Source organism: Poecilia reticulata, chromosome 13 (genome assembly GCF_904066995.2).
Source record: "Poecilia reticulata chromosome 13, P_reticulata-male-v2, whole genome shotgun sequence".
Taxonomy (NCBI): domain Eukaryota; kingdom Metazoa; phylum Chordata; class Actinopteri; order Cyprinodontiformes; family Poeciliidae; genus Poecilia; species Poecilia reticulata.
Genome location: NC_088842.1, coordinates 30,274,417 through 30,300,545, shown reverse-complemented (window position 1 = coordinate 30,300,545; position 26,129 = coordinate 30,274,417). Strand labels below are relative to the sequence as shown.

Below are 26,129 nucleotides of genomic sequence, written 5' to 3'. Positions count from 1 at the left end.
CGTCTGCGACTCCATGCGCGGACATCTCACTAATACTGTGAAAAAGAAAGTGAAGCAAACTAATTCGGAGTTTGCCGTCATTCCGGGAGGATTAACAAAAGAACTCCAACCGCTGGACATTGGTGTAAACAGGGCGATGGTCGACAGACTGCAAAGACGTTTACTAAGACGGGGGAGGCAGCGCCGGGCGAGTTACGCCACCATGTGTGAATGGATTGTGGACACCTGAGCTAATGTATCTGCTTTAACTGTTGTCCGAGCTTCGCAAAGCCGGCATCATTGCTGAGCAGCCACCTGGCAACAAGACTGACTCCGACAATGATGACAGGAAACCTGGCATGTTTGATGGCGAAATTGCCCAGCTGTTCAAATCAGACACAGAAGAAGAGGACTTTGATGGATTTGTGGAAGAAGAATAAAAAATAACTTGAGTGTATTGTTACATAGTCGAGTAAAGTTCAACTAAACTTACTGTTTTGTTTCCATTACCTTTTTTTTGTTGACCGTATGTTTTAGCATGCGTCTTATAATCCGGTGCGCCTTATCGTCCGGAAAATACGGTAATCATAAAAAAATAAATAAAAAAATAAAAAACTAAATTATCAATGCAAAGCATGGTGGGGGCACAAGTGAAGCCTGGCGGCCTGCCAGGCTTATAATACCCTGCAAATGAACGTTAACCTTCTTACCTTGTAAAAAGTATTTGCTTCATCACTGTATTCATCACTGCTGCATCTTTCCTCATTAAAAGTTACACAATAAAAGTTGCATCCTTCTCTGTTTGTGCAGCCGACTGTGCAGCACCCTATCACCATTTTTAAAGTGAAATCTAAAGAGAAGCAATATTAAGTTACAAACGTCTGTTTTTAGACTAGCTTTAAAGGAACGTACTGGTTGTTGTCACGTTCATCATGGCGGAGTGGGCGGAGTTCTGGAGAACGTGACGTCACTGCAAAGGGTCAATAAGTGTCTTTTAAACAGTTAAAACCAAAATGTCAAACTTTCTATCTCTAAACTAGGTACATTTGGGATTGTTATAAATCACTGCGCTTCCTGTTTTGCAAAAAGTGTGACGTTTATTTTTTGATACCAAATTGTGTAATTCACTCGAGGGGTTAATTTTGCAATTAACTCATAAAACAAACCTCATGCTTCTGCTGCTCTCTGCTCTTTTCTCACACTGATTTCTCCGTTTTACCTGATTTCTTCATTTCTCTCTCTGAAGACAAACTGTGGTGGGAGGGTAAGTCAGGCATGGCTAACAGGAGCACATTCTGCACAAAAACTACAACAATTATGCATGGCAGTAGAACAGCCACATGCAGTAAATGTGCTAAATGTGACCTGCATGTATGTTGCATGTATGTTTGTGTCTCATAAGTGTGAAAGCAGAGACGTTTTGTGCGACTTTTCTTACATGTTAATCATTGATGGTGTCGTGTTCGAGCAGGAGGAGTAAAAATACTTTACTGGGCAGACTTTGTTTTTTCAGTTAGGTCTACCGGTAACGAAACTCAGCCTGGAAGCCTAGATGCTTGTTGAGTTGTCTTTCAATATGGCCGCTCGCTCTCATGTGGCGAACATCGATACGCTCTCATTGTCACCCTTCAACATCTGAGACCAGAGTGAGCTCATCTTCCTTCAGCAGCAAGGAGCAAAGGCTGATCTGCACAACGTCCACTGGATTTTATGATTTGTAAAGATTAAAGCAGTACAATTTATTTTATCTACTGTTTCCCAAAGAAGCAAATTTTACAAAACATATATTCACAATATTCTGTCAATTTCAATACTTCAGAAGAAATGAAAAGTAGATTTCTGCATCAACTCTATTTCCCAGAGAAAGATTGCAGAAAATATACGACAATGTAATAGGCCCATTGAAGGAAAAAAAATGATAGTAAATTTACTCCAAATTCTGAAATTTTGAGATTAATCTGGGAAATTTTCTAGAAAACAAACTCAGATTTCTGAGCTCCAAAAATTGAAAATTTCTGAGATAAAAGGAAATTTTTAGATCAATATAGGAATTTCTCTGAGGTTTAAAAATCAAACATTTGCGAGGAAAATCTCAGAAATTTTGAAGAAATTGTGGAAATTACAGAGTTTTGAAATTAATTTCAAAATTTCCTAGTTTTTTGTTCTAGCAAATTTTTTGCTCTTGGAGCTCAAAAATTTAATCTGAAAGTTTGAGTTTTTTAATGGAAATTTACTATTTCCTATATCTACAGTAGATATAGGAAACAGAACAAAGTAAAGGAAAGTATTAAATAAGTGTATCTATTATAACAGATGTTTATCTTTGCAAGCTTGGTCTTTTCTGAGTTTTACAGTCTACCCAGCTTCGACACCATAAACTAAATTGTCATTATTTAGGTTATTTCCATCCAGTTGGTTTGTCCTGTGATACTATTTTCTTATAATGCTGTTTTTAATTTATATTATTAAAATGGTTCTTAGATATTTGTTTCTTTTTTAAACTTGTTGGTATTTATTACCAAAATACAGACGTTGGCTCTCTGAATGAAAGTTCCGTTTGAGCAATACGTTTTTCTTTTGTTTGTTTTTTTTGGCATAAACGTAAATTTCTTCAGGTAATCACGATTTGTTTGCTGCCATTTTTATAAACCTCTCTCTATAAATACCTTGAATTGCCCCTAAATGCTGATGTAAGTAAGTGAAGTGTTTTCTGTCCCCAGACGTACACCGGCTCCATCCTGGTGGCCGTCAACCCGTACCAGCTGCTGCCCATCTACACCGCCGATCAGATCCGCCTCTACACCAACAAGAAGATCGGGGAAATGCCGCCTCACATCTTTGCTATTGCCGACAACTGTTACTTCAACATGCAGAGGAACAACCGAGACCAGTGCTGCATAATCAGGTAGTGGAGTTTGGGTCAAAGGCCATAAAAGATGAGGGAGAAAGAAGCAGATTTTTACCCAGTTCCACCATGTTTATGTCAATTTTACTGCTTTGTTTCTTTCTGCTTATTTCCTCTTTGCTAATTTATTGCATTAAATGTTGCATCAGGAAGCCTCAACATTTTAAATGTTGTAATTTGAAACGAAACACAGTGTTTTGTAACTATATGTATTTATGTTTGTTTTCAAGGAATCAGTTTCCTGTAATCTTACACAGTGGATTCAATACAGACCCATTTACTAAATCAGAATATTACTGAAAAGTCAATTTATTTCAGAAACTTTATCACAAAGTGAAATGCATTACACATATTAATTGCACACATACGTGTAACACACATTTTGTGAAAAAGGACCAGTGTCTTCTTCAGAAGTCTTTCTGTCATTTCCTTCAGTAATTCTTGGTGTAGCGCCCCCACAGGCCAGGAGAGGAACATATTTTTCAAAGGGTTTGGATCGTTTCACACAGTGCAGCATGAAAGTGAACCACAGCAGCTGAAAATATAACAGATGTTGCAATTTTGGTCCCCAATTGAACCGACTATCTGACTAATTTCCAATTTAATGCACTTTAAATTACCAAAGGGACCAAAGTGCTGTTCAAAATGTATAAAAACATTTAAAACATTACAAATGCCATTATAACAACACAAATTTAGTTAATTAGGATTATTTTCCACTTACTGGTAATGAAAACATGCCATTTAAAATTAGAATATTGCATTAGTTCATTAAAAGCTGAAATGTATGTTTAATTGTTGCTTAAAAGTTAGTTTCAGAAATATAATTTAATCTGTCAAACGGCACTCATTGTTTGTGCTAACTCTTTGAACAAGACAATATCTCTAGACTTTGTGATTGTCTTTCAAAGTAAATAAAAATATCAAAGAAAGTTTATGAATATGAGTATGAAAATACATTTATATGTACAAAAATAAAATAATATTACATATAAAGTAAATTCACCAAATAAATCACCACCGGCTACAGACAGAAGATTTATAGCTGGTGTAGGAAATATGATCAAATTCACTGCATGTGCTAATGTAGAGAAAAATGTTCAGAAGTTTATGTTTTTATTTTAATGTCTAAATAAATCCTGTTTTTAACTTTGCAGCGGAGAGTCTGGAGCAGGAAAAACGGAAAGCACCAAACTGATCCTGCAGTTCCTGGCGGCCATCAGCGGTCAGCACTCCTGGATAGAGCAGCAGGTCCTGGAAGCTAATCCCATACTGGAAGGTAGGCTTATAATTCACATGTCTACTGCAGCGCAGGGCATTCTGGGTAAATGCAACCAAAACAAACGTAAACGGAAGAAGTGGCTCGTTGTCTAAAAACGAAAGAGAAATATTACAACCACTAAAATCTGATGCGATTCCATTTTTGTTTATATTTTGTGAAGGACGTTGCGCTCAGTGTCGTCTTCAGAGGTTTTTTGTGTTGTTTCCTTCAGTGGTTCTTGGTGCAGCGCCCCCATTGGCGAGGAGGGGAACAGGTTTTTCAAAGGATTTGGTGACTCAGTGCAGTGAAAAAGAGAACCACAGCAGCTGAAAATTTAACAAATGTTGCAATTTTGTTCTCCAATGTAACACTGCATCAACTGAGTTTTGGCTCTTTTTTATGTCCTTCAAAGCAGATATTAAATGCCTGCATCTCTGTGACTTTCTGTGATTTATTCTCCAATCCGGAGACGAACTGCATGAGGAAAAAACTACTTTGATTCACCACACCGTCTGTCATCAGCATCATTATTCTCAGCATAATGACAGCTGTAGTAGTTTATCTTTACAAATGTGTAACACAGTAATCAGGAAAGTTTTGGGCTGTAAAGTTTCCACCCCGAACTGCAATAAAAACAAATATAAAAGTAGAGATTGCTTAAAAGTGTGTTGAAAAAGCACCACAGTGATTCCACTAACAGACATTCGTGCTTATGGGTGACTCTGTGCTTCTCCTGCTTCAGCTTTTGGGAACGCTAAAACAATCCGTAACGACAACTCGTCTCGTTTTGGGAAATACATCGACATCCACTTCAACAAGAGGGGAGCAATAGAGGGAGCCAAGATAGAGCAATACCTGCTGGAGAAATCCAGAGTGTGTCGACAGGTGAATGACACGCCAAACTCTCAAGCTGTGTTTGTCCAGCGTTAAGCTTTGAAGAGCAAACTAACATTTAGCCTGATCTTTCTTTCTGTTCTGCAGGCTTATGATGAGAGGAACTATCACATCTTCTACTGCATGCTGAAGGGAATGACTGTAGACGAGAAGAAGAAACTGGGGCTGAGCAAAGCCACCGACTTCACCTACCTGACCATAGTGAGCACCACATTCATGCTGAGCATTTAATTTACTTTAACAGACACTTTTAGCTTCCTTCTACAAGCACTTTGAATTGTCTCTGGAATAAAGGTGCTATATAAATAAAGTTGCCTTGCCTGTCGTTGACAAGGCAAGGCAATTGGATTAATCATGATGATTGGATTAATCATGATGAATCAATTATTGGAATAATCGTCAACTAATTTAGTAATCAATTGTTAACTGAAGTATACAGACTCTAAAATTTACTTAAAAAACAGCAGTCAGCGCTGTAACTAAGTCAAAACTGTAAAATATTCATATACATATTTTGCAATTAAGATAAAAAAAAAAGCTTCTGTGTTTGTGAGCATGATTTACCCAGAACTCATCTAGTTGTAATTTTAGCTTAATCTTTTTCAAATTTAATAATAATAAAAAAAAGTGTAACTTTGGCTGTCCAATTATTAATCGGTTCATTGAAAAAATTGTCAACAGATCAGTCCTACGATGTATTTTGCTAGCTGCATTAATCCCTTGTTACAAATTTCATGTGATGCTCCTGAACAAGAAGATTTTCTTATTAGATCAACATCTGCTTTATCCTAATCAATATGCATCAATGTTATCCAACTAAACTAACTAGATGACAACTCAAGTTGCTTACGAACCAAAACTTTAAAAATAATAGTCACACAGTCAGTTACATGACAAATTATAGAAGTTAAACATTTGGCTTGAACTCCGTAAGAAGCAGAAAACGTTCAGTCGATTTCTTTATTGTTTTTTTTCTCCACTGGTTCCAAACAAAGCCTGGCAACTATTTTGTCTTTTTTTCATTTCAGGAAGGATAAAAGATATTATTTTCACGATGAGGACAAAATTGTACAAATTCTGTAGAGAAAACTTTGTTTTTAACTGCAGTTTTTGTCTTTTAAGCCGTTACTATTCCTCTGCAGGGAAAGTGTACGGTTTGTGATGGCCGAGACGATTTGAAAGAATACTCCAATATTCAGTCGGCAATGAAGGTACTCCTGTAAAGGCTGAATAATTTAAAATGTTTTGTAAAAAGCGCGCTCTCACTGACTTAAATGATTATAGCAAATATTTCTGTTTTTTTTTTTATCTTAGGTGTTGATGTTCACAGAAAAGGAGAACTGGGAGATTTCAAAGCTTTTAGCTGCAATATTACACATGGGAAACCTACGATATGAAGGTAAAAATGACTCTTTGCAGTACGTTTTATTATATAATGATATTCATTATTGCTATTTTCACAATTGTTTTCTTTTTATTTCTTCTATATTTTGCCATTTGTATGGCTTTTCATTGGTTTTTATGCCCACTTACTGACCCTGTTAAACTTGACAGCTCGTACTTATGACAACTTGGACGCCTGCGAGGTCGTCCGCTGCCCTCACCTCACCACTGCTGCCACTCTGCTGGAGGTAGACATTAAACTGGATCACTTTTTCTAAAGTGAAATTGAATTATTGTTTGAATTTTTAACACGATGGACAAGTGAGTCTTGTTGGAAAAATATTTTAAATCTGACGGCTGATACTTTGGTGGTGTTGGACTTGTGATTAATTGTTAGTTAATGGTTCATAAGATTAAAATGAGTTTCAATCGACTGATAACATCAGCTTAGATCTTCTTTTGAGGGTTGTAGTTTTGCCGCCATCCAGCAGGGAGCATTGTTGGTCATCCTTAAATAGAGCCAGTTGATACAGAAACAAAGATGGCGGAAGGATATTGGTACAGGAAAGAGAATCGGCTTAAACAAAGTCCATTGAAGGATGCAAAATAGACTTTATTTTGCAATATAAACACTGGACATTGTTCCTAAGTTTCACCTTTAATAGCGCTTCATTCAGCAGAGCTACATGATGGAGCAACGTCAACGTTATCAACCAAAAATTATTGATTTTCTCTGAAGGCGAAGATGTTTGTGGAGATTAAGAGTTCCACTTGTTTTATTATTTTCATATTTTATTTTTCTATTTGGGAAACTCAAAGGTTCCCATTTCGTTATATTTCATAAATATGTATAAGTTTGTTAACGTGAGAAAACCACAATTTTATGTTTATTCAGTCAAAATTTAACACAGCTGACACAGAATAATTGTTTTTTTTTTTTTAAATTCAACATTTTGTAAAAAAAAAAAATCCCTTTACGTTACAGACAGACGGTCGGCTCTCTTGATTCAGACAACTCAAATTTTTAAGAAAATGGCCACTTGTTAACTAATTATTAGTTGACTGATAAAATTAATTAACTTTAAATTAACACATTAATTGATAACTTCCATCCTTAGTTGGATATTGAAGCATTTCTCAACAACACAGATTGTATTTATTTGTTTATTTTTAATTTTTCGCTCTTTGTTTTGTGTGTGTGTGTGTGTGCGTGTGTGCGTGCGTGTGTGTGTGTGTTTAGGTGGACTGCAAAGACCTGATGAACTGCCTGACCAGCAGGACGCTGATCACCAGGGGAGAGACGGTGTCCACCCCTCTCAGCATGGAGCAAGCGCTCGATGTCCGCGACGCTTTCGTCAAGGTAAAGCAATCAAAACACTCAGCCAACTTAGAATTGACCAGGGTTTTTTATTATTTTATAAAATAATAATTTGTGTCTTACAACCTTCTGTAGCTTTTCTGTTAATTAGTTGAATGAAACGTATGTTTTATATGTTTTGTGAATTAAACAAGAATGGATTTTCACCCAATTTCACTTAATTTAACAAATTCAATAATAAACTTAAAAATACAATGTCTTAGAACAATTAACACAGATCATAACTGCAAGACATAAGATATGTTTCTACCTATTAAAACTTCCTTATTGCATCTAGGCTTAATCAAGAAATCAATTAATCGCATGATAAATTAAAACAAGCTCAATAATTTCCATTGGCTTAATTTATTGTTTTTCTCTTTCTACTAAAAACTGGATGGTAAAAGTCTCCAGTCTGTTGTTTAAATCTCAACTAATTAATTTTATTTTTGTTTCTGCTGTTTATTTATTTATTTGGATATTTAAATTGTCTTCTAATGTTAAGTGTTCATTAGAATTTAAAGTTTATGGATTTTTGAGAATGTACTTTTGCATCCTTTTGCAATCACCATTATATTAGTTGAAAATGATCTCAAATCAACAATATTATCATCTATCACAATAATTCTGGGACAATTTATCGTCCTACAAAATTAGTTATCACGACAGGCCTAATGCGTCTCCAGTTAGCTTTGAGGGTTTTTTTTTTTTTTGTGCTTTCAGGGCATTTATGGACGTTTGTTTGTTTGGATTGTGGAGAAGATAAATGCAGCCATTTACAAACCAACGTCCTCACAACCCAAAGCTCTCAGACGTTCAATTGGACTGCTGGATATCTTTGGCTTTGAGAACTTTACTATTAACAGGTAAAAACCCACAGACTTTCATATAGGAAGCACTCTGTGCAGCCCTCTGGTTGTTTTATCTTCAACCTTTAAGATGCAGTGAAATTACAAAAATTATTCTCTCTAAAGAGTCAAAAAAAAAACTTGAAATTCCTCCATATTTTTGGTGGTTTTTTTTGTTTTTTAAAAAAAATAAAATGTGTAAATTCTGTTTTACTCGTCGTCGTCCTTCCTGCAGCTTTGAGCAGCTGTGCATCAACTTTGCCAACGAGAACCTGCAGCAGTTCTTCGTCCGTCACGTCTTCAAGCTGGAGCAGGAGGAGTACAACCTGGAAAACATCAACTGGCAGCACATCGAGTTCACCGACAACCAGGACGCTCTGGACATGATCGCCATCAAACCGATGAACATCATCTCGCTCATTGATGAGGAGAGCAAGTTTCCTAAGGCAAACAGCTCAGTTTAACGTCTCACTAGCCGCGTTCCCATCACAAATGTGGGCAAAACTTTGTCAATATTCTGCTAACATAGAAGAACACAATTTTTTTTTTTTTTTCTGTTTCCGTTAAATAAGTTTGTCCACGCAGTCAAGTCATTAAACTTGCTGCGCCGTCTTCGTCAAACTACTTCCTGTCTTCTTTGCAGTTTGTGCCATTAGCAATGATGCAAAAAAGGTGTTTCCGTTGCAGTTTTGCTAAATAAATTAAAACCACCTCATCTCAGCACCAAAACTGTTTACCGAAAAACAAGTGTTTTTTTCGATATTGGCATTTTTCCACTAAGCAAATTAATTTTTTTAAATGTCAAATTATGCAATTATATGGTCTATGGAAATGCAGCTGCTGTTGATTAATTAGGTTGATTTGATGAGTTTCCAGTAGCAGATCCTGTTTCAACAGGACAAAAAAAATGAGTTTTATGCACCATATTATTGCATTTTACTCTAATTAACATAAACCCAGATAAGTTTTTGACATTTTGTGTTATTTTCAGCTCTCCTTATGTCACCAGTCTATAAATAACCTTTTTAATTGTCATGTTCTCTGTAGGAACAGGCAGCAGTTTTTGAGAGACGTGAAAAAAATTCTTCAGACTTCTCATAGATCAAACGGTCAGATTATAAATCCAGCCATCAGCTCACCTTCCCTCCTGCCTCTCTGTTTGTCCCACAGGGGACAGACACCACGATGCTGAACAAGCTCAACTTTCAGCACAAACTCAACACAAACTACATCCCACCGAAGAACAACTACGAGACTCAGTTTGGCATTCAGCACTTTGCCGGAGTGGTTTACTATGAAACAAGAGGTGAGAGTTGCTTCACACTGCAGAGATGAGACACTGAACTTTTTTCTTTGCTCTGTTTGGAGCTCAGTTTTGTATTTTTTAATGTCTCTGCCTCTGTTGTTCTTTCAGATAGTTTTTCTTTCTTATCTATCACAGCTTTTATTCTTAATCTACTTTCCCCCCCCCCAACATGGACGGACACACTTTTTGTTGCTTTTCCTTTTTTGTTTTTTTGGTGTCCCTATGTCTTGCATATCTATCTCTGCTGAGTTTTTATTGTCTGTATCAAACATTTGGGTCTAATTCTTCACTAATTTATTCTTTTATATGTGTTTTTTTTGTTTTGTTTGTTTTTTAAAGCAAAGAGAACTGTGTAACTGAATTTGCTTGAAGCAAGCTTTCAAGAATGGGCTGGTAAAATAAAAATGATACTGAACAAGCAGCGGATGTTCTCACATGTCTGCGTGTTTAAGCTGCATGTTTGTGTCATTCCTGCAGGTTTCCTGGAGAAAAACAGAGACACTCTGTATGGAGACATCATCCAGCTGGTTCACTCCTCCAAAAACAAGTTCATCAAGCAAATCTTCCAGGCAGATGTTGCTATGGTAACGGACACATCATAGACCTTTCTAGAAGTTATAGAAATGTATGAAATCATCCCTGGTTTTCCGAAGTGTGTGTCTATTCAATAACCTCATTTGACAGAGCTGTGTGTTAAAACCTTCAAAACTCTTCATGTAGTTAATTTGTGACAACAGAAAAACAAAAGTTAATTTTCTGTTTCCATATTATTGTGGTTTCTTTCTTCTTCTGCATGCCAGAGTTTGCTCTCATGTTTCAGAATCGTGTTTCTCAGTAACTTTGGTGTTTTTTCTGTCTTCATTCTCTCTCTGTGGTGGGGTCTTTGTGTGCCTGTGGGCTGCTTGTTGCCAGTTTCTGTGTGGTTATCCTCCTGGTGCCACAGCGCTCACTAAGGTAACCGTCTTTAAAAGAAACGCAACCAGCAAACTGGACATTTTATTACTTTACCTCTTAACCTCTCACATGTCTTCTATTTGTGTTTTTATTATCTCTTATCATAATGTTCTTCCTGAATGTGTTTTTTTAAACATAATTACGCTTATTCATTATTTCTTTATTTCTCCAAAGCAAAATTTGCGTCTTTAAATCACCATCTATTTTTATACCAATTATTTTTCAATGTCAAACTCGTAACTACAAACTCAAGACATGGTTTACTGACCTCTACTGGCCTCAAAAGGCAACTACAAACATTTTCATCCTTGATTATAACAGGCAGGTAACACAGGTTTATATTTATTATTGATTATTAGCATTTATTTACAGCCAATCGCTATTTTATAATTATCAAAAATGTATGCTATAAATAAATAAAATTCAACAAATGGATTTTTTTTCTACTGTTAATCTTTATTTGAAGTATTTCAATTTCCACTTTCTCAGAATGAACGCTTAGCTACTGATGCTAAGCTAATAGCAGTAAGATAATAATGCATTCCATTTACTTTATAACACAATAAACCATTACTTCAATATATTTCCTCTCTAATTTATTATCATTGCTGTATTTTTAATTTTTTTGCATCAATTTTTTTCTACAGAAATGTTGCGGATCACAGCGTTTTATTTTAAATCAGCGTGAAGCTGCAGTATTCGCTAGAAAAATGATTGTATTTAAAGACAAAAGCATTGGTTTGTGTCACAGCTCAGGAAATTTCAACTTGCCTGACGCTGACAGTTTTTTTCTGCTGTCCTGTTCTGTGTGTGTGTGCGTGTGTGCGTGTGTGTGTGTGTGTTTAGGGGGCAGAAACCAGGAAGCGCTCTCCCACTCTCAGCAGTCAGTTTAAAAGATCTCTGGAGCTGCTGATGAGGACTCTGAGCGTCTGCCAGCCTTTCTTCGTTCGTTGCATCAAACCCAATGAGTTTAAGAAGCCCATGGTGTGTATCTGCTCATTGTCCTTTATTAAGCTGCTTACGTAATGTTAAGAAGAAATTAACTCATCATTTTGCTATAAGGATATAAGGATTTATAAGGATATGTTAGTTGATACTTTAAGCATAATCTGTAGGATGGTACGGTTCATGTTAATAAGGTGACAAACTTTTTCTTTTTAACTAATGTATGTTTCCACTTCAGCATGTGTATGTTCTTTTATTTTATTGGTTTGACAAGGTACTGTAAAAAAACAACAACCCTGGAATAAAAACAATTTTATCAAAATAATCAAAGATTTTAAGATTTCCTGTGATTATTTGTGGAGGAAAATGAGGCAAAACTTTACATAAAGTTCCTGTAAATCCTATATGTTTTAATAATACTAAAAAAAGACAACCTTTACATTTGGGCTGCACTAATTGCAGTTTTCTTTAAAAAAAAAAATCTGACCTGCGAGTACTGAATTTTGTTTTTATTTTTATTTTTTTCTCTAAAATGTTGCCAAGTTGTAACAGTCGCTTTTCCTCCAAAGTTATAGGAATTAGGGTCGATTTCTTGGTGCACTCCTGTTTTCATAAACTTCACTTACATAAACTTCAAAGATTTTATCCAATCTTTGATTGATTGGATAAAATGAAAATACGATCTAGCACCTTCCTTTCTGAAAGCCGTCACTGTTGCCTGAACATGCGGTTAACTTGTTAGCGCTGTGTGTGTTTTCCAGCTGTTTGACCGGGAGCTGTGTGTGCGTCAGCTGAGGTACTCTGGTATGATGGAGACGATTCGTATTCGGCGCGCTGGATATCCCATCCGCTACACCTTTGTGGAGTTTGTAGACCGCTACCGGGTGCTGATGCCTGGAGTTAAACCAGCGTATAAACAGGTGGGGCTCTGTGACTATCTGAAATAAAGCTGTACTTTTTAGCTCTTCACACACAGATTTTCTGTTTGTCTCCTTCCTTCTTTAATAAATGAAGTGTGAAATTACGTCTGGACAGTAAATCAATAACAATATATCACAATAGACGCGCGGTCAATATCAAAAGATGGAATATTCAATACATAAAATATTCACTGAATTCTGATCTAGAACCACACAGCATTCTGGGAGATGTAGGCAGAGAAAAGGCTTTAAGCGCTCAGCCTCTCGCAGCTAACTAAGCTTTTATTTATTTATATTCAGTCATGTTGAATCACTTACATCACTCTTAGGTATGTACATATATTTTATAAATTTGATCTCTTATGGTTCTATCAATAGAGTATATTGTATTCTATTGTATTTCCAATTCTTAATCAATTTTTTCTCTTAAAATAATTTTACAATGTAAGAAAATATATATTTTTTCAATAATTTCTTCTGTGAGTTGACCTGAATTAAATAATAAGCAGACACTATAAAACACGCTTGTTAAACAAGATGGTAGTTCTTTGGGTTAATATCACTCTGGAAACCCAAAAGTATATACTTTTTCATGACTATCTCTTTCACATAAGTGTGGTAGGCCTAATTTAATTTCCCTTTGGAAATAATAAAATATTTTTAAATTTGAATTTAACTTGCCTGTTTTTCTGTCTTAGAAATAAAAGTTGTTTTTTGATAAGAGTGTGACAAACTACATAAAAATAAACCTTTGCTTTCGTGTTGTGTTACTTTGTTCTCCTTGTACTAACATGAGAAATGTTGAAGTGTTCTCCAGCTGCAGCAGATCCACAACAGGTTTTGGAAATTAGGCGTGGGCCATCGAGTGTTTCCTGGTGTCAGGATCCGATCCGTGTTTATCCAACGGGTTTTTCCTAGATTCCTTTCCTGCGACTCCCTTTGTGTCCCTGTTTCTCCAACCTCCCTCTCATGCTCTGTTTAGTCAGATGCCTCCGTCTGAGCTCTGATTCTGGGATGTTTGTGTCAGTTTTGTCCTTTTACCTGTGATGATTGTGATATTTTGTGTTCTAAATCAGTTTTTTTTAAAGTGACATAATATCCTGAACAGGTTAGGATAGGTCTACGGTCTACGCAAAACATGTTCATTGTATTTTTTGCAAAAAATCATTCTTGGATAATAAGATTTCGATCTGATCAGTTCTGCCCATTTTTAGGGCATCTTGTTACTTTAAATGCAAATAGGCTTCTGCTGGCCACGCCCCCCAACTCAACATTTACACTCACATGTAAAAATGGCTGAAAACAGACGTGCAGTTATACAACCATCCCTCTTTGAAAAGCAGAAGTGGAGCCTCCTGCCTAACCAACAAAAATGCAGCAAGTGATTTCTTCTTTATCTCTACACTTGTCTTTTCCAGCAGCCATTGTACAGCAAATGCAGCGGTAAAACCATCTGACCAAACGTGATTGAGCTCAGCTTGGGTTGCTAGGTAACCATATAGTCTCCTCCCCCCTAATCGGAAAATTTTTGAAACGGCTGTCTTTCCAGACTCCAAAATATGATTAGGTGTTTTTTTTAAGCGCTTGTACTGCTTTTAGACCCAAATGAAAGAACTAAATATGCAAAAGGTTAATTTTGTTTAATAGATCTTCAATAATAAATAAAAAAAAACCTGATGCATTTTTATTACGTTGGTAACAAATTACATTTATTTCATAACAGTCAGAGATTTGTAGAAATACCCGATCACTGCAGCTTTGCTTCACTGAGTGCTAGATGTATCACCTTGTGGAAAAGATGATGCTTCTGTTGAGTTTCTCCTCAGCAGAAACAGGAAGTTTTAATTCAGGGAGAACTTTAGAAACTAATTCCCCGTTGCTCTCACTGGGCAGGAGGACCTGAGAGGAACCTGCCAGCGGATCGCTGAGGCCGTTCTCGGCAAAGATGACGACTGGCAGATGGGAAAAACCAAGATCTTCCTCAAGGTAACTTCCCATTAACGGAGAAACCTGCGACAGGATCAAGTTAAAGCGGTCCAATGAAATCCAGAACCATTTATGTTCGGGTTTAGGATCCTTGGAAATGCCTCATTAATCTATGAAGTCCTTGAAACTGCACATTTCTGACAACCTGGAATCTAACGTTTGATTAAAAGCCTAAATTTGGAAAATTATTTGAAATCGGATATTTTCATACACCTATTAAAAAGACAAACTATTTTCTCACTGCCTGAAGTTAAATCAGATTAAACCTTTCCTGTTTTAGGTTAGTTGGAATGATCAAAATTATGTTTTCCTAATTCTCAGAAAACCTTGAGAACATTTTTTTAGAGATTTTTTCTTCCTTTAAACACGATTTGTTTGGATTGCTTTAATATGATAAATATTTATTATTCCTAATGGCTTATTGATCAGTGTAATTGTAACATATTTTATATATTAAAGGTTATTAAAATTGGGGGATTTTTTTGTTTATGTTTTGTTTTCGGAGCAGTCAGATGTATAAGGTGTGTGAGACATTACAAAACATTTAGCTGCTTTTATTTACCTTGTTCCTGCTGTAAAATGTAGAATACTACCAAAGGACATTATTAACAACAATAATACCTTATATAATCGTGAAGCGAAATTGTCTTTTTTTTTTAGTTTATTTGTATTTGTTTTTTTTTTTTATCTCCAAAGTGATGCTGGAAACTTTAAAATCATTGAAAAGTGCTTGAATTTTACTGTGTCTGTCCCAGTTCAATTCCAATTCCAGCTCTAATTATCATAATGTAAATGTATTAAAACAGATAATTATTGTAGCTAAATAAACCCTTTTTAGAGTGGTTTCATTGCATCTAACTGGAAATGAACCAGCTCATCCCAGTGGGAAAGCTCTGCTGTTATTGTTTCCAGTTACACATCCAGGGACAGGAAGGACAGCATGTTTTGATTCCTGTTTTTTGTGTTTTTTTTATTTTCAATCTTTATCTGACTTTGTAGTAAACGTATACATTTAATTTCCACTCAGTGAGCTCAGATGTGATATTGAGTTCAGAGGTCACTGGTGCTGATAGGTTGTTATCCTCTGTGTTCTCTGCAAAGCTTTCCGCCATGTTTATTGCCCTGTGCTGTAGTCCGGCACTCTGAGTTTGCGTTTTTGTCCCACATCAGAGTTTGTTTGTGCTTTCACACCTCACCAACGTATCAGACTTTTTAGGCAACCTAGAGATCAATTAAAGAAAATATTAATTTTTTACAGATGTGTTTTATCACCTTCAATTATATTTTCTAAACTATTTCTTGTTTATTTGAAGTTTCATTTCTGTCATGGCAAAATGTGCTGCTCATTTGGTCAAAGTTTATGTCAAGTAATTAAGCAAATTTGCTCCAGACTTCAAATTATTTTATTTGGACAAAAGTAGTAATGTTAATTCTGTAGTTACTGCAGACTTAACTTACTGTTAAGCTACCAAACAGTGACTTTTAGGGGGAGAAAAAACAACACACTCCTTTTTGATGTGTGTGTTTTAGATCTAAATGACCCCGGTGTGCTGATAGACGTGTGGAAAGTTGGGGATTTTAGTTTGAGAGTTAAATTACATACTCAAGTGTCAGACCTTGGTGTTCAGCTGGACAGGAAGTTCAACAGGAAGGAGAAAGTGCAGGGAAGTAACACCACTTCCTCCTCAGGACTGGCTCAGGTCACTGGAGGAAACAGCTTCAGTGTGTTAAACCTCTTTTGTCTGTTTAGTCAGTTAAAATCTGCAACATCAAAGCTTCGTATTAAAGATGTTTCCTGGTATTTCTATCTGTGGTGATGTGATGAATTTGTGCAAACTTTGCTTTTTTTCTGCAGCAAGTTCACACATGGGTGTCAGAAATGAGGAACAGAGGTGAAAACATTAGTTTGTCTTTTTTTACTGTTGGTTTAGGATCATCATGACATGCTGCTGGAGATCGAGAGAGATAAAGCCATTACAGACAAGGTCATCCTCATCCAGAAGGTGGTGCGAGGCTTTAAGGACAGGTACTCCGCATCCTTTTAAACACATTAATTACACCTTCTGCAAATTTATCACCTGAATACAGTAAATATTTGTATTTGAGAAAATGTTATATTTATTGCTTGTTTTTGAGCCATTTTGTAAAAGCGAGATTATTAACTCTTAAAGACAAACAAAAACCGTAACATTTTATATAATTTTCTGTATTTTAAAAAAATCAGATCTAACTTCCTGAGGATGAGGAAGTCGGCAATGTTGATCCAGAAGACATGGAGAGGCTACCTGTGCAGGAAGAGCTATGGAGCTGTGAGGATGGATTTTACAGATTAGAGCTGGGCGATAAATCAGTTTTATTGATTGATCAATTTTAGGAAAATATACATTTATTCACCAATGCAGTCCTTGATTATCTGTTACTCAAAGTAGGAAAGCTGTGTCAGACACATTTTGCACGTATAAAGCGGGTGAGCAATGACTTAAATAATACTTGCTTGTGAAAATCTGCCTTCAGGAAAATGCGTAAAAATAAATATTAGCATAAAAACGTGCTTAGAGGTAAATACTGCAGTTACTGCAGCACATGGTTTCATGCTGCCATAGAGCTACAGTTGGAATCTACACACATAAAATCAAGCATCACTTCACTTACTGATCTTTGATAAGTGTTTTTATGTTTTCTACCAGTTTACTTCATGCAGATGAACGTGGTAGTTTCTGTCGATCACAGTTTCATTCAACTGGATGAGGTCACCGGCAAGATCCATTTCTTGTCAGAGTCATGTCAATTAGTCGCGATTAATAATTAGCTAATTTTACAGTCAAGTAATTAACTGGAGTATACCGACTCAAAATTAAAGCCTTTTTCTGAACGTATTTAGAGCAGTAATTCGACTAAAATAATAATAAGAAAAAAAAAATCTTTGTATTTTCTACCCAGATCTCCTCTAGTGGGATGGTTTTACCTTCACTTTGGTTCAGATTTTATTAGGCAAATTTTGCTGTCCAATTATTAATTGATAAATACCCCCCCAAAAAAATCACCAGCTCAGTCCTGCATTGTTTGGATGTTAAGTCAAGCAGAAAGGGCTGAGCTGTTTCACACATTGATGTTAGAAGATTAATCTACAAACTATCAGGACATAGAATCACCAAAGTAATTCTATGTCATTGCATTTTAGGTAATAAAATTTGTATCTTGTTATTTAAAAAAGGGATTGAATTATTTGTTTATTTGCATCTTCTAATGTATTCCTACTATTGTGCAAAAATGCTTTTAGTGACTAAGTGCAAAATCTGCACAATGTGGCAAATTTAGTTTTGTTTTATCAGATTAATCATCAGAATAATTGCTAGTTGCAGCCCTTGTTCAGAGTGACGTCAGCCCGTATTTTACAGCCTCAAATCATTTGGACTTTCAATTCAGCTCAGCTCACAGAAAGGAACGATAAAAAAGGCAGTTTTAGAGAATATCTTTTGTCATCTTTTTAAGAAAAATCTATTAAAATTGGAAATTCAATTTGGTATGAAATGATCAAATATTTTATTTTAAGCCACATCGCCCAGCCCTAACACACAGAAGCGTAAATAAAAATACCGAAGATCATGAAGCTAAAAGCCTCTTCCTCTCTTTCCTTCGTCCCAACAGATGCGAGCCGGCTTTTCTCGCCTCCAGGCTCTGGTTCGTTCCAGGAAGTTGTGTGCGTCGTACCACGTGGCCCGCCAGCGAATCACGGGCTTCCAGGGCCGCTGCCGAGGTTTCCTGGTGCGTCGGGCGTTCAGGCACCGGCTGTGGGCTGTCATCACCATCCAGGCCTACACCAGAGGCATGATCGCTCGCCGGCTGTACAAGAGGCTAAAGGGCGAGGTAAACACAAAATCAGTTCCATCTGACTCTCTGTAATTCCATTCTGTGCTTCTAAAAATGAGCTTTCACCAGATCTGACTACATTTTCACTATCCTGCATGGTAATTTAAGATGTCTGCATTCACATTCTGACTAGTAAGAACAGTAATTCAAGGTATCTTTGATTACAATTTGACGAGTCAAAATTCCTTTCAAGATTTAATGACATCAACGGATTTATTATTTGAAAAGTCACACATCTGTAACTACAGTATGTCAAACTGAATTGGTCAGAATTAGTCTTTTAAAGAAACTTTGAATTGCCGTTCCAGATATCTCTAATTTAGTTTTGACTAGTCGTCATTTGCTTTCAAGATATCTTCATTTTAATTTACCTTAGTCAAGTCTATATATCTCCTAATTAAAATATTTTTGAAATTTTAATTATGACTAGTCACAACAAAAATAAATAACTTACATTTACTGTACGACTGGTCATAATTTAATTGTTATCTGAAATATGTGTTTCAGATGGACAGTAATTAATTTTAGATATCTTGAATTTAAGTGTCTGTACAAATTAGTCGTCATTTATACCAGCCAGAATGTAATCAGAGATCTCAAATAGGTATACTCAAAATATAAACACTAATTTAGTAATACACCTGGTGATAAACTAATTTTAGATATCTGGAATGTAAGTGGTGAAACAGATTTTATGTTAAAATGGCTTGCCATACAGCTCTTTCACAACTGAAAAACTAATTATGAGGTCAGACGTGAGTCCCTACTGAGAATCATGATCAATCTACCAGATCTGGGTTTATTTCTGCTAACTTAAAGTGAAAACATGCACTCATATGTTTTAATTTTCTATAATGTTCTTCATTTCTTTTCCTCATTTTCCACTAATCAGTACCGCAGGAGGCTGGAGGCTGAGAAGATGCGTCTGGCTGAAGAAACAAAACTGAGGAACCAAATGTCTGCAAAAAGAGCGAAAGCTGAGGCTGAACGCAAACATCAGGTGACGCATTAACCAAAGACGCATCTAGACATATGTTGGAGAATGTTTAATCTTAGTTTTATCTTTCTGATGTTCACAGAATAAATACAGCTGATGTTGGCGCCTGCAGCTCTGTCAGTCTTTGGTATCATTTCGGTTCATGCATTCGTTTATTTCCTCCTCCAGGAGCGGCTGGCCCAGCTGGCTAAAGAGGACGCCGAGCGGGAGAAGAAGGAGAAGGAGGAAGCTCGTAAGAAGAAGGAGCTGGTGGAGCAGATGGAGAAGGCTCGGCTGGAGCCCGTCAACGACTCCGACATGGTGGACAAGATGTTCGGCTTCCTGGGGACGACGAACTCGTTACCGGGCCAGGAAGGCCAGGCGCCGGCTGGATTCGAGGTGAACTGACGTCAATAAAGCACCTTTTACTATCTGAGTATCAATCGGCCAAAAATCTGAATCAGAAGGTCAGGCTTTGTAAATCGGCCAGAAAACTGCAACCAGTGCACCTGTAATACCAATCAGTTATATAATCATGTTACAATCAGAAGTCCTATAATTCACAGAGCCATCTTGAACGAAAAATGTCTTTTTACATCCACAATAAATGTCATCCAGTAAAATAGTTTACAAAAGGTCCAAAATTCATCATAAGACCCCTGAAAATCTTAGACTTTGTCTATCTCTCACAAAGTTTTCATTGTATATTCTGTTATCGTGCTCTTTCTGTTTTGTTTTAAGTGTTTCGGGTTACAGTTGCTGAAAATGTAAGTGGCTAAAGCTTTTTCAAACCTGCAGTCTGACTTATCTGTGGAATTTTCTTTACTTTTTTACACAGGAAAGGGAAAAGATTCGGTGAACTTTAGTTTTGCATATAAAACCTCTTAAAGTTAAATCTAGGAGTTTGTGGGTCAGGCTTTCCTGCGTGTCAGGGACTGATTTCCCGTCTCCTCCAGGACCTGGAGCACTCCCATCATGAGCTGGTGGAGGAGGATCTGGACGAGGCTCTTCCTCTCCCTGAAGATGACGAAGAGGAGGATTTATCGGAGTACAAGTTTGCCAAATACGCAGCGACCTACTTCCAAGGCACCACCACACACACTTACGTTCGACGGCCTCTCAAGCAGCCGCTGCTGTTCCACGAGGACGAGGGAGATCAGCTGGTGAGTTTTCTGACAGAGAAATGTGGCCAGTCAGAAGGTTTAGAGAAAACTTAAAGCTAAACTTTCATCAGATGATGAAAATATTCCGGGTGGCACTGACCAAAATGAGGCGGGGTCAGTTTGTAAACTGAATTTTTTAAAAAAACACAGCCTGCCTGTAGGGCTGAAAAGATTACCGTATTTTCCGCACTATAAGGCGCACCGGATTATAAGACGCACCTTCAATGAATGGCCTATTTTAAAACTTTTTTCATATATAAGGCACACCACGTTATAGGGCGCATAGAATAGACGCTTCGATTTGTTCCGTACTCTATTATTACACATCAACATTTGTAAAGAAGTAGTCCCCGAGTGCTTTATATAGTAGGCAGTCATTGTTTCACTCACGGTGTTGTGATATTGTGCCCAACTGCTTTCTGGGTAACACAGACCAACCGACACGCTGCCGCTGCATCCAGTCTCTGTCTCTCTTCCCCTGCCCCTCCGCCCCCCCTGGCTTTAAATGTATTATCAAACTTTATTAACAAACCAGCGTTCTGACAACTATCCCAGCATGCACCGCGAGCTGCTTCTTCTACGGGGGGGAAATGAAGTCGGCGGCTGCTTACCGTAGTTGCTAGACCTGTTGTGGCTCAATATTGGTCCATATATAAGGCGCACCGGATTATAAGGCGCACTGTCGGCTTTTGAGGAAATTGAAGGTTTTTAGGTGCGCCTTATAGTGCGGAAAATACGGTAATGTGATTAATCAAGACTAATCAATTATTGAAATAATCGTTGAGTAATTTAGTAATCACTTAATCATTAACTAGAGTTTACATACTCAAAAAAGCCATTTGCATTTTAGTGTACAAACATTTTCCAGGCAATATTTTTTGCCTAAAAATGTTTCATTTTTACAAAAATAAATGTTTTTCTAATTTAAAAAAGAATTGAACTATTTTTTTATTTACATTTTTTAACATATTTTTGATATTGTATAAAAACGCCTTAAGAGGCTAAAGGAAAAATCTGCAGAATATGAAAATGTGCTTATTCGATTCATCAGTTTACCATCAAAAAAATCAATAGAATAATCGATTACTAAAATAATCGTTTGTTGCTGTCTCCACATAAATGTTAAACACTATCAGCTCAGCTCGTTCTGATCAAAAGTAGGTCAATCCGAGTTAAGACTTTCCTTTGTAAACGTTTTTCCCTTGGAACTTGATGAAATGTGTTTGACCTTTGCCCCCTGTGAGGCTGCGCTGGCCGTCTGGATCACAGTGCTGAGGTTCATGGGAGATCTACCGGAGCCAAAGTACCACACAGCGATCAGCGACGGGAGCGAGAAGATCCCCGTCATGACCAAGATCTACGAGACGCTGGGGAAGAAAACCCACAAGAGGGAGCTGCAGGCGCTGCAGGGGGAGGGGGAGGTGAGGACGAGAGGTCAAGAGGTCAACGTTAAAACAGCTTAGTTACTCTTTTATTTTAAAATTAGGAATAAAAGACCGTAGTCTCGATTTATTGTGAAAATTGAAGTATGCTGTTACTTTGGTAGACAGAGCTGCTGCTGTGTGACATCAGCGTTCTTCTTCTGCTCTTTGGGGATGTAAACATTCATACAGAAATCTAACTGCGTTGCATTATTCAGCTGTATGAACGATTTTTAGCAGAAAATCAGAATTGAGCATCAGAACCTGCTGTGTGAACATAGCCTTACATGTTACAGTGAACAGTGAAGATAAAAACTGAATCTAATATTAATCACCTAACATAAGAATGTAAGCAGAAGATATTCTGCCAGAAATTAGAAGAAAACCTTTACAAGTGTGCAAAATTTTGATTCTATTGCTTATTTATCAACACTTTATTTACTTTTGCCAAACATCTTTATCGTTTATAGTCTTTTGTTTAAGAGTTTTGTTTTTTTTCCCCCGTGAGACAACTCCTTCTGAAAGCCTGAAGAAAAACAGCGTCCGACACAAACTGGTTTCCCTGACCTTGAAGAAGAAATCCAAGATCACAGAGGAGGTAGGACGTCTGGACGGAGAGAAGGAGGGAGAGTAGAAAAGAAAAAACACAGAAAACAAACACGCCGTTATGCGTTTCAGGTCACCAAGCGCCTCAATGATGGCGAGTACGGTCTCCACGGCAACAGCATGTTGGAAGATCGGCCGACTTCCAACCTGGAGAAACTTCACTTCATCATCGGAAACGGGATTCTGAGGCCGACGCTGAGGTAAGCGGTGAGAAAACGAGTCAGTCATGCAGGAAAGGAACCAGATTAGTGGTTATTCATGTGTCATTAAGCATTAAAGCTGGGTTCAGTTTTTGTTTCGTCAAACTGGTAAAGGAGAACATTTGTTTTTCAATTCAACCAGATTTCCTTGTTTCTATCGCCTTCATTTTTTTTGTTTCAACTTATTCTAATGTTTTTTTGTGTTGAAATTTGATAATTGATGCTTTGTTCTTTAAGTAATGTGATTTGAACATAATTTTCTATTTTAATTCGATGCAATTGAACATAAGGATGAGTGATGTAGACTCAAGATTTTACCACATTTTTTAGAGATATTTATTGTGTCTGCTGTTTTTTGTTTTGTTTCTTTGGTAATTGTAACAAACTCAAACCTGCTCTTGTAAAGCTCATCCATTGTTATTCAGGCTCTTCAGTGCATCAGTTACATAAGGAAGTGATTCTCATCACTAAGCTGCACATTTATTGATCTTATCGATGCTCCAATGAAAGCAGAAAATCATTTTTGAGGTTACTAGACGTCATCAGTTGGAATTCATCGTTTTCACAATAAATCAAAATTATAATATAATAATGGAGGATTGCCTCTTTTTACAGAGATGTGAAAAATGTTTGCCTCCTTCCTGGTTTCCTGTTTTTGTGTGTTTGTCACATTCCAGTGTTTCAGAAAATCAAACCAATTTAAATTTAAACATAATAAAACAGTTTTTAAATGTAGGCGTTTATTATTAAACGAGAAAATGTCGTGAGACAAACAAAAAAAAGGAAATCAGGAATGGGGCATCACTGCATACACTGGTAATGGTTACAGCAGGGGGGGTCCAAACTTTTGGGCATGGGTGCCAAAAATATTTGGATTCTAATGACAAAAACTGTCTTATTTTTACCAGTTGATTATTTTATTTTAATAAAATAATCAAAGAAGTCAGATTTCTGTAGACAATGGAAATTATTGTAGATTAAAAACTTTAAAAGGACCTCAAAGATTTTCCCAATTAAAAAAAAAAATCAACAAACCATTTCCTATTTTATTTATTTATTTATTGTCTTTTCAGTAACAAGGTCTTGATTTATTTTGCCAAGTGTACTAAGCGGCCATGATCAGGACTGCATTTCAGTAAAAGTTGTTGGATGTTTGTTATCCTTCTTACTATTAAAATAAATTAAATTCAAATCAAAAACCTGGATGAATGATTGTGTTGCACCTCATGTTTTCATTTGTAAAATGTTAAATTGTTTTAATTTTTTAAGTAAAATTTGCACATTAAAACTGTTTTTAAGTGGGTATCTGTATCAAACTTCCTTCCTGAACTGGCAAACCACATTTAAGTTGTTATTAAATTGTGATGAAGGACCGCCCAAAATCATTTTGAGGGCCGCAAATGGCCCCGGGCCGCACCTTGAACACCCCTGTGTTAGGGTAATGTTTGGGTTTGGCATAAATGCAGCTACTGAAATGACTGGAAGTCAGTAACACAAAGCACAAAGTGGGTAGAAATATGAACTTGTGTGTATGTGTGCGTGCGGGTGTGTGTGTGCGTGTGTGTGTGTTTGGTGTTTGTGTGTGTGTGTGTGTGTGTGTGTGTGTGTGTGTGTGTGTGTGTGTGTCAGGGATGAGATCTACTGTCAGATCTGTAAGCAGCTGAGTCAGAACCCGTCCAAGAGTTCTCACGCACGCGGCTGGATCCTCGTCTCGCTCTGCGTCGGCTGCTTCGCTCCATCAGACAAATTTGTAAAGGTCAGAATCAAAACGGTGACCTAAAATAAACTTTAGTTCATTGTATAAAACACGGCTTCATGAAGGTTTTCTGACCGTAGTACCTGAGGAACTTCATCAGAAGCGGGCCGCCGGGTTACGCTCCGTACTGTGAAGAAAGGCTGAGGCGAACGTTTGTGAACGGGACGCGAACTCAGCCTCCATCTTGGCTGGAGCTGCAGGTACTAACGCACTGATCCGCTTCAAGCTGCAGCATTATTCTGGTTTTCAGCGGAAATCAATTTGACCCGAGTTCTGACATCTACGCTCAGGCCACCAAGTCCAAGAAGCCCATCATGCTGCCCGTGACGTTCATGGACGGCACGACGAAAACGCTGCTGACCGACTCGGCGACGACGGCCAAGGAGCTCTGCAACGCTCTGTCCGACAAGATCAACCTGAAGGACCGATTCGGCTTCTCTCTGTACATCGCTCTGTTCGACAAGGTCGCACCGCAAACCGCTGAGCCTCGTTTCAGATGCAGAATCTGCTGCTTCTCATGGCTTAATCAGCAAGGAAGCCATCTGTCCATCTGTTCATCCATCCATCTGTCCATCCATCCATCCATCTGTCCATCCATCCATCTGTTCATCCATCTGTCCATCCATCTGTCTGTCCATCCATCTGTCTATCTATCTTTTCGTCCATCTGTTCATCCATCCATCTGTCCATCCATCTGTCCATCCGTCTGTCCATCCATCTGTTCATCCATTCATCCATCTGTTCATCCATCCGTCTGTCCATCCGTTCATCCATCTGTCTGTCCATCTGTTCATCCATCCATCCATCCATCCATCCATCCATCCATCCATCCATCCATCCATCCATCCATCCATCCATCCATCCATCCATCCATCCATCCATCCATCCATCCATCCATCCATCCATCCATCCACCACTTATCTCTGTTCTTCTCCTCCATTTACTTTATCTTTTTTCCCTCTCTTCTCCTTTTTTCTCTCCATTTCTCTCTCTATTAGCATGTAGCTACATTTGTGAATCTCTTTTGTAACGCTGTTGCCTTGACAACCGTTTCCCCCTCCTGCAGGTCTCGTCTTTAGGCAGCGGCAACGATCACGTGATGGACGCCGTGTCGCAGTGCGAGCAGTACGCCAAGGAGCAGGGCGCTCAGGAGAGGAACGCCCCCTGGAGGCTGTTCTTCAGGAAGGAGATCTTCACGCCGTGGCACAGCCCAGCCGAAGACCAAGTCGCTACAAACCTCATCTACCAGCAGATCGTCCGAGGCGTCAAGTTTGGGGAATACCGCTGCGACAGGGTGACTCGCTTTATTTTAAGCTTTATGGGAATGTAGAAAGTATCTAAAATTAAGACCGAACATCTTAAAACCACAAAATGTTACTAAGTATTTATAGCTAGTTTC

The 26,129-nt window shown here is 37.5% G+C and overlaps 1 protein-coding gene across 9 annotated transcripts in view; it reads left to right on the top strand.

Annotated features, from left to right (window-relative positions):
• myo7aa (myosin VIIAa) overlaps positions 1 to 26,129 on the top strand; it is a 54,482-nt gene that overhangs the window by 15,272 nt on the left and 13,081 nt on the right. For 4 of the 9 annotated variants that reach the window (XM_081614919.1, XM_017308045.2, XM_017308051.2 and 1 more), the window contains 30 exons: positions 1,226 to 1,243; positions 2,700 to 2,884; positions 4,042 to 4,163; positions 4,888 to 5,030; positions 5,127 to 5,240; positions 6,182 to 6,250; positions 6,354 to 6,438; positions 6,594 to 6,670; positions 7,663 to 7,782; positions 8,503 to 8,645; positions 8,863 to 9,073; positions 9,798 to 9,933; positions 10,411 to 10,517; positions 10,846 to 10,887; positions 11,734 to 11,871; positions 12,594 to 12,752; positions 14,646 to 14,738; positions 16,670 to 16,764; positions 16,963 to 17,047; positions 18,387 to 18,605; positions 19,501 to 19,608; positions 19,774 to 19,983; positions 20,541 to 20,747; positions 21,992 to 22,168; positions 22,677 to 22,766; positions 22,847 to 22,974; positions 24,604 to 24,730; positions 24,811 to 24,930; positions 25,021 to 25,194; positions 25,797 to 26,024. In XM_081614919.1, the coding sequence (XP_081471045.1) occupies positions 1,226 to 1,243; positions 2,700 to 2,884; positions 4,042 to 4,163; positions 4,888 to 5,030; positions 5,127 to 5,240; positions 6,182 to 6,250; positions 6,354 to 6,438; positions 6,594 to 6,670; positions 7,663 to 7,782; positions 8,503 to 8,645; positions 8,863 to 9,073; positions 9,798 to 9,933; positions 10,411 to 10,517; positions 10,846 to 10,887; positions 11,734 to 11,871; positions 12,594 to 12,752; positions 14,646 to 14,738; positions 16,670 to 16,764; positions 16,963 to 17,047; positions 18,387 to 18,605; positions 19,501 to 19,608; positions 19,774 to 19,983; positions 20,541 to 20,747; positions 21,992 to 22,168; positions 22,677 to 22,766; positions 22,847 to 22,974; positions 24,604 to 24,730; positions 24,811 to 24,930; positions 25,021 to 25,194; positions 25,797 to 26,024 (3,930 nt within the window). The remainder of the gene's footprint in view (positions 1 to 1,225; positions 1,244 to 2,699; positions 2,885 to 4,041; positions 4,164 to 4,887; positions 5,031 to 5,126; positions 5,241 to 6,181; positions 6,251 to 6,353; positions 6,439 to 6,593; positions 6,671 to 7,662; positions 7,783 to 8,502; positions 8,646 to 8,862; positions 9,074 to 9,797; positions 9,934 to 10,410; positions 10,518 to 10,845; positions 10,888 to 11,733; positions 11,872 to 12,593; positions 12,753 to 14,645; positions 14,739 to 16,669; positions 16,765 to 16,962; positions 17,048 to 18,386; positions 18,606 to 19,500; positions 19,609 to 19,773; positions 19,984 to 20,540; positions 20,748 to 21,991; positions 22,169 to 22,676; positions 22,767 to 22,846; positions 22,975 to 24,603; positions 24,731 to 24,810; positions 24,931 to 25,020; positions 25,195 to 25,796; positions 26,025 to 26,129) is intronic. The other 5 variants (XM_081614920.1, XM_017308046.2, XM_081614921.1 and 2 more) reach the window with 3 other exon arrangements.